Genomic DNA, 7,298 nt, shown 5'->3' with positions numbered 1-7,298 from the left:
TGATACGAAATCCCACCGAACAACACACACGTCATCACATAACTTGTTGCACAACACCGATCTCCTTCGTACAAAACCATTGTACTTTATCTGATTTTTTTTAGTCATATGAAATTTATTTGTTGCTCTCAGTCATATATCCAATTGCACGCGCGTGGATTCAACTTTCAACTGAAGCAAAACTTATCGTAGTTTTGGAAACTGTTACGTTGCTGCTTCAGTTATTACCCAGGTGTCTCCATATTTTCTCAATAATAATAAAAAAAAATCTATTTTGTACCCAAAAAGCATGGAAGGTGGAGAGAATCTAGACGTAAAAACAATAAATTATTAATACATTTTTTTTCCTTTCCATAAGACAAAGGTTAGAAACCAATTAAAATAAAACAAAATAAAATACCCATATCTTTCACATCCTCAAAAACCCAGAAAATAAATTAGGTAAAATAAAAGTATATAATTAATAAATATGAAAAAATCAATAGAGCCTTTAAGAGAAGCAAGGCATATAGAATAATGGCAGACCACAAGTTGACAAATTTGAAGTCATTGTTCTTGAGAGAAGTCTCGCCTAGGTGAACCCAAGATCTTCTCTATCTGGGATGTGGGATCTCTCGCTATTTTTTCCTCAGATTCTGGCCCAGCAGATCTGATTTCTTTATTTATTATCATTTTATTATATTTTTCCTTTTTAGTATACAGATGATATGATCTACTTGTTGTAGTAGCAGTACCGAGTCCTTTTTATTTTTCTTTTCCTTTTAATGGAAGTTGAGAGATATTATTGTTATTATCATCATCATCATCATCATCCACTTTATTTCTATGGTTTTTCTTCGGCGAATTTTCTGGGTTCTCTTGTCTCGGTTTCTGTTCATCGTTCTGGAGCGAAATGGGTTTCTTCTTCTCGGCCATAGCTAGGATTTTGAAGGACTTATTCTCGGTGAATTTTATTGAGAGAGAAGCTCTTGTCTGAGAGGTAATTTTCTGCAACTTTATCTATTTATTTAATTGAGAATAATTCTATTAGCTTTTAAGTTGATTGGCTTTTCTGGTATGTTGAATGAAATTCAAATTCAGATTACTTTTGGGTAAGACTCTATTTGCGTTTCTAATTATTTCACTAATTATTTTTTTCAGGACTTAAAATTATTCATTCTATGCACTGCCTATGTAAACTAAGCGTTTAAAAATTCAATTCGGGCTGTTGAAAATCTCTGTTAAAATCCCTAGAGATTTAATCTAAAAATGCTTTTTCTTTTCTTTTCTTTTCGCTATGTTGAAGACACAAGAGAACAAAGTAATTGAAAAGCTTGTATTTGGTTGGATTGTGATTGGAATTGGATTCAGGAATGGTAACGGAAGTGCAGTCAAAGATGTATATACCTGGGTATTACTCGATGAAGGGCATAGGTAGTAACGGCGGTGGCGGCGGTTGGGCCTTGGCCCACGAGAGCGGCCCATTAAAGACGGCCCAACACCACCACTACGGCGTCTACTTGGCAACCACCGATGGTGTCGATTACGAGAAGGAAAAGTTACGCCAAACCATCGTCAAACACGACTCGATTTTCAGACAACAGGTACTAAACAAACATATGGCCTAAATAGGATCTTCAATTAGTCTTAAATTGGATTGAGTAAAATTTAAGAAAAAAGTTATAAAAAAAACTGCAAAATACGCTGGAAAATGTTTTTTTTTCCTAAGCACATCCGACACAAGGATGAGATTGTAGCAAGAAATGTAGGTTATATAAAGATTTTTCTAAACATATTTTGCTTCAAGGATCTTCAGTTAGTACTAAAGAAAGATCATGGCTATGAGCCCCTGTAAGGAAAAGGAAAAAAAAAAAAAAAAAGTAGCATAATGTCTAGTTCGGATTGAGAAAAAATTAAAGGAAAATGTGAATATTTCACAGCTTTTTCCTTCAAATTCTTGGAACATGCGAGAATGGGAATATAGTAAGGAATCAATTTTTGAACAGTGTCTTGTTGTTGGTCCAGGTATACGAACTTCATCGCCTCTACAGAAAGCAAAGGGACTTGATGAGCGAAGTCCGAAGCAACCATGAAAAAGAAGAACAACCGGTCCGATTCACCTCGGGATTTCGTCACGAAGACGATAAAAGAAGTCGGTGCGCCTCGGGCTTTCCCTTGGCCGGGCCGCCCACTTTCGGAAGACTGAAAGATCAGAGCGAGACGATGGACCTCAACAAGAGCAAGACGCCTCAAAGAAGACCGTTTGACTTTGACCTCGAAATACCCGCAGACGAAGGGGACGACGTGGAAGGAGATAAAAAAGGCAGCCTTATCACGAGAAGAACTCTTAACTTGGCCGATCTCAATGAGCCTATAGAAATTGATGACGATGAGGCGTCGGGATTATGTTCGGACCGTAATATCGGAAACGAGAACATAGTATTTTCGGAGGAGAAGAGAAAATCTCATGTGTACGCTGACATGTGGTCCGCTGCGAAACAGCTGTCCGAGAATCGCCTAGTCGGGAAGAGCGGAGGGATTATTAGTAAACATCACATCTTTATTCTCAAGCTTTTTTATTTTTTGGTATAGTAAACTGAATTAGCATAACTAGTTGATCATTCTTTCAGGTCAAATAAAAGACGAGATCCCATCTCGAACCGAAGAATTTCGAAATCCGAGAGAGTCAAGTGAGTTTCTCAAAGCTCCGGTGAAACGGAAAATATTCGGCGTGGAAGTCGCCGAAGGGAATAACAACAATAATAATAATAATCAGTCGAGAATAATACATGTGGCCGATTCTGAACCATCCTCTACATTGACCTCTACAAAGTCTCAGAGCGAAGTCGCATGCAGAGAAAGCCACGTAGTCTCCGAGGTAAAGACACTGCCATGGCTCACGATTCAGGACTCATCGTCCACGAGCGAGAGCTCGAACGTCAAGAAGATCCTCGGCTTTCACAGACCCCAAATAGACCTGAACGAGTGCTTCGCTGAAGTAGAAGAAGAAGAAGAAGAAGAAGAAGAAGAAGAAGAAGAAGAAGAAGAAGAAGAAGAGGAAGAGGCTCGATTCACAGGGATAGATCTGGAAGCTCCTCCTCCGGTGGATGATTCAGACGAAGAACCCGACTCCGAAGCCCTCGCCGCGGCCGAGGCTCTCTCGGCCATCGCTCTCCGTTTCTTGGCTGACGTGATCTCCGAGGCCGAGGAAGTCAACAACGAAGATGCGTTTAACGTCGACGTGGACGACGAGTTCGAGCGCATCGTTCTGAGCTTGCCTGAGGCGGAACGAGATGAGGAGCGAGTCTACGTGGCTCCTCCATCTCCGCCGGCGCCGGAGTCGCCGTTGCCTCCGGCGAGGCGGCCGAGGAGAGGGCAGGGGCGGAGAGGGAGACAGAGGGCGAAGGATTTTCGGAGCGAGGTTCTCCCTGGGATGGCCTCGCTGACGAGGAACGAGGTCACCGAGGACCTCCAGATCATCGAGGGCCTCGTCAGGGCCACCGGGGGCACCTGGCAGTCCAGCCTGGCCGCCAAGAACGGCGGCCGTGGAAGGAGGCGGGGACTGGTGGCAGTGGAGGCTGAGGTGGCGGGGATAGAGGAGGCCAGGCTGGCGGGATGGGGAAAGAGGACGAGGCGTCCGCCGAGGCAGAGATGTCCCATTAGTAACTCTCTTCTTCCTCTAAAACTGATTTAAAGAGAGAGAGAGAGTTATAGAGACAGTTTGTGTGCATGTGCGTGTGTGTGTTTCTTCATGGTCCCGAATAAGCTTTTGTATTGTTTGCTGTTCGTTTGTTCCTCTTGAGGGATTGTTTAGTTGAGAGTTGAGTTGAGTGTAACATAACTGGGATTCTATGATTATATAAAAGCCGGGAAAATCCTGCTCTTTTGAATTGTTTTATTTATTGTTTATAAATTTTTCACGGTTTGCGAGGGGTTATTTTGTTACGCTATTATTATACGTCCGTGTTGCTAAACTGTCATTTTGACTAACCTACTCACATTTGGATATGGCCTTCTAATTGGATCTGTTTTGTTTTTTTATTTAATTAAATTTAGGTGTATTCGGGAAGATGGTCAAGTCAAACTAATGCATATACGATAGATTAGAATAGGGTGAATTGATTTGATACACTATTCTATCAAAATGCTAAGCTAACATATTTATTCGTATTTATAAGGGTAAATTATTATCCACGCGACGAAAAATAAAACAGATGTACTATCTAAAAATATAATAATATAATAGTTTCTCTATTTAATTATCAGATTTTCTCTTTATTTGCTCGAATTTCATATTCTGCTTGGCCATATATTATGGTGTTATTTGATTTATGTAATATGATTGGCCAAATTATGGGAGACCAGAAACAAATGTGGTAATAACTAAACAGCCAACAACTTTTCACTTTATATATAAAAAAAAAAAAGCAAACAACTCTGATAATTGTTATTAAACTCTTCGAAGTTGTAGTGGTCTGAACTTGAATCACGCATGAGATGTTGAAATTCTAATTAGTTGCAAAGACAAGATGTCGTACACAATGTGTTGACAATGTGTCCGACAACTTGCTTGAACACAGATTATGGATAAACAACAAACAGTGCAGAAAAGAAATACACACGATATGGTTACCCAGTTCGGTGAACAACACCTACATCTGGGGACACGTTGCCAGTGGAAAGGATTTCACTATCTTGTAGTCAATAGTACACGCAAGGTTTATATCTGATTACAATCAACAAATCAATAAAAACCTAGAGACTATTACCACCAGTGATCACCTAGTCAGGGACTCCCCTTGAATTTGAGCTCTGTCTCAATTCCACCCTTCGAGCAACCTCCTGGCTCGGATGACCCTCAGTCTTCAGCAGTTCGTGAACCTTCAATCACGATAACACAATACCCAACTCTCACAGCACTCAATCTTTGTGGAATAGTGTTTGAGAGAAGACACCGCTATCAACAAAACACACAGCCTCCCAGTCCGCCGGTCTTGCACGTCTAAGAGCTCTGAGTGTTTTATCAAAAGCGCCAAGGCTGCTAAGGGGAAGCGCACGTCTTTTATAGCAGCTCTACAATCCTAGAAGTGAATCTCGGGTTTCCTTACCCGGCCTCAAACGAATATCACAAAGTAAAGACACCAGCGAGGCAAATATCTTGCAATGAAGACAGCAGCGAAGCAAATATCTCGCAATGAAGATAGCAGCGAGAATAACTCATAATAAAGTCACCAGCGAAGCAGATTGTCAATCCTGGAATCTTGCCTGAAATAAAGTCTGCACACAGGAGGCAAGATGTCATACCAGAAGTAGAAACAAGAAGACCGACATCTTTCCACACAACTTGCACTAAAAAATAAAGCCAACAAATAACGTATCAACAATCTCCCCCTTTGGCTATTTTTTAGGCAAGCACTTCCAGGAACAGTTCTCAGAGAAGCGTCATGACCAGAGAAGAGAGTCAAAATAAATGACCTCATGACGCCTCTCCCCCTGATTGCCTCAAAAGAATACCAAAGGCAAGGATCGACCAACACAGAGGGAGGAACAAACAGCCTGAAAAGATGAGAACTTGAACAAGCATCATTACATAAACCAACGAGAGTATGAGATATCTGTCTTACAAACCAACAAAACAGAGTCTGAAACACAAGAAACAGTAGCGAAAAACCAACAGAAAGATGTCTAAAAAGAAGTAGATGTTACAGTCCAGAACAAATAAACATCAACTAGAGGGATTTGAAACATCGTTGGCATGACCTTCAGGACCCTGGGATTCGCTACTGACATCATCCTCTGTAGCTTCATCATCAGGACTTACAGAGTGACTCGGCGGAGAGGTAGTTGCACCATCAGAGGTAGAGGAGGGAGTCATGACAGAGATAAGACGCTCACAAGCGGTCTTACTTCGAGAAGAGATGTCGATGATTTCCTTGAGTGCAGCAACTTCTTCCAACAGGACTTTGAGAATATCGCTCTTGGAATTTTCCGAAAGGGGAGCAACTTTGATGGTGCGACCAAGAGAGACAGAAGTTGTGACAGAAGGTATAACAAGATCTCTGGCATGTTTCCCTTCAAAGAACTTAGGACCGAAGAAGAGTTCACTGGGAGGTTTACCAGCAATGTCATCAGCCCTTAGTAAATCTCTCTTCTGAGCCACCAACATACCGGATAAGAGAGAAGGGAAGCCAATAGGAAGCTTCACAGCATAGGACTTAGCATGCTTGGCCAGGTGGTTGAACACAAACTCCCCAAAGTCGAAAGACGCCCGTGTACCAATCTGAAAAATGAGGCATGCCAGGTCAGACTTGATGCTTGAGCCATGAGAGGAAGGAGCCCAATTCTCTATCCCAATTCTGTATAGCACATAATATTTTGCCGAGAGATCTGAGGAAGCCAGAGAACCCTTAGTAGGCCAAATCTTCTTCTCATCGTTAGTGAGCTCTTTGGCGATCATATCCAGGGAGGGAACCCGATCGGCAGTGACAATTTTCCCTCTTCCCAGAAACTCATTGATTGCAGTAGCGGAGACATCAAAGCAGTGGCCTCGAAGATAAACTTTTCCAAACTCAGGGTGATGAGGCTGGTCAATTTCTGAGGACAAATTCACTATACACTCTTTCACCAGTTTTGGATAATAAGGCCCGACCCCAGAGACAGTTTTAACGAGTTGAGCATCGTACACGAGTTCCATGATCACATCAATCTTCAGGGCTTTCTTAGACAGTTCCTTTTCCGGAATAATAGTTCTGTGATAGACATACCTCCATTTTCTGACGCGATCTTCCTCGTGACAGGAGACATTATCTAGAGGAGCGGCGGGAACGTCCTTAGGAAGCTTTTGACCTCCAACAGATTTTCTGGAGATGTGGGACACGATCTTAGGACAGGCATCTTCCTCTTCCTCCTCTATATCCTTTAGAACATCCGGAATAGTCTCCTCAATAGATTTTCCCTTCAGCTTCTTCTTGTTCAGACCCATCTTTACCGGTTTCTTCATCTTCTTCTTAGCAGGGATGGGAGCGGCAGCTGCACTTTCTTCCAAGGACTTTCTTTTCTTCTTTCTCTTCTCCAACAGAAGAGAGGCTATGCAGACGTCATCATCTTTCTGAACCTTCTCCTTCAGAGAAGCAAGAATGTCCTCTCCAACATCCTGGACATGATCAGTCTTCCTTTCTTGCCCCAGAGAAGATGTAGGGACATCTTTCGCGACTTCTTCACTTAAGCCCAGAATGCCACCAATGGCATCAACAGGAGGAGGCTCTTGAACATGGGGTAGCGAATCCCTAGGATTATCAACAGGGGTAACAGAGGCTACA

General features: G+C 42.1%; 1 protein-coding gene across 1 annotated transcript; it reads left to right on the top strand.

Moving 5' to 3' along the window:
* The first annotated feature begins 361 nt into the window (after positions 1 to 361).
* LOC149407886 (uncharacterized) lies at positions 362 to 3,871 on the top strand. Its single transcript, XM_089615970.1, has 4 exons — positions 362 to 979; positions 1,351 to 1,583; positions 2,005 to 2,524; positions 2,610 to 3,871. The coding sequence occupies exons 2-4, from the start codon at positions 1,353 to 1,355 to the stop codon at positions 3,671 to 3,673; spliced, it is 1,815 nt and encodes a 604-aa protein (XP_089472096.1). The 5' UTR covers positions 362 to 979; positions 1,351 to 1,352; the 3' UTR covers positions 3,674 to 3,871.
* Positions 3,872 to 7,298: the final 3,427 nt, after the last annotated feature.

Source organism: Urtica dioica, chromosome 1 (genome assembly GCF_054948205.1).
Source record: "Urtica dioica subsp. dioica isolate 48M chromosome 1, U.dioica_male_clone48M_v1_H2, whole genome shotgun sequence".
Taxonomy (NCBI): Eukaryota; Viridiplantae; Streptophyta; class Magnoliopsida; order Rosales; family Urticaceae; genus Urtica; species Urtica dioica.
Note: the sequence above shows the minus strand (reverse complement) of the source record. Positions and strands in the feature narration are given on the sequence as shown.

Coding starts and splice junctions, on each gene's coding strand:
- LOC149407886 (XM_089615970.1), top strand. CDS start 1,353: ATGGTAACGGAAGTGCAGTCAAAGATGTATATACCTGGGTATTACTCG. Junction 1,584..2,004: donor ACTCGATTTTCAGACAACAG/GTACTAAACAAA, acceptor TTGTTGGTCCAG/GTATACGAACTTCATCGCCT. Junction 2,525..2,609: donor GAAGAGCGGAGGGATTATTA/GTAAACATCACA, acceptor TCATTCTTTCAG/GTCAAATAAAAGACGAGATC.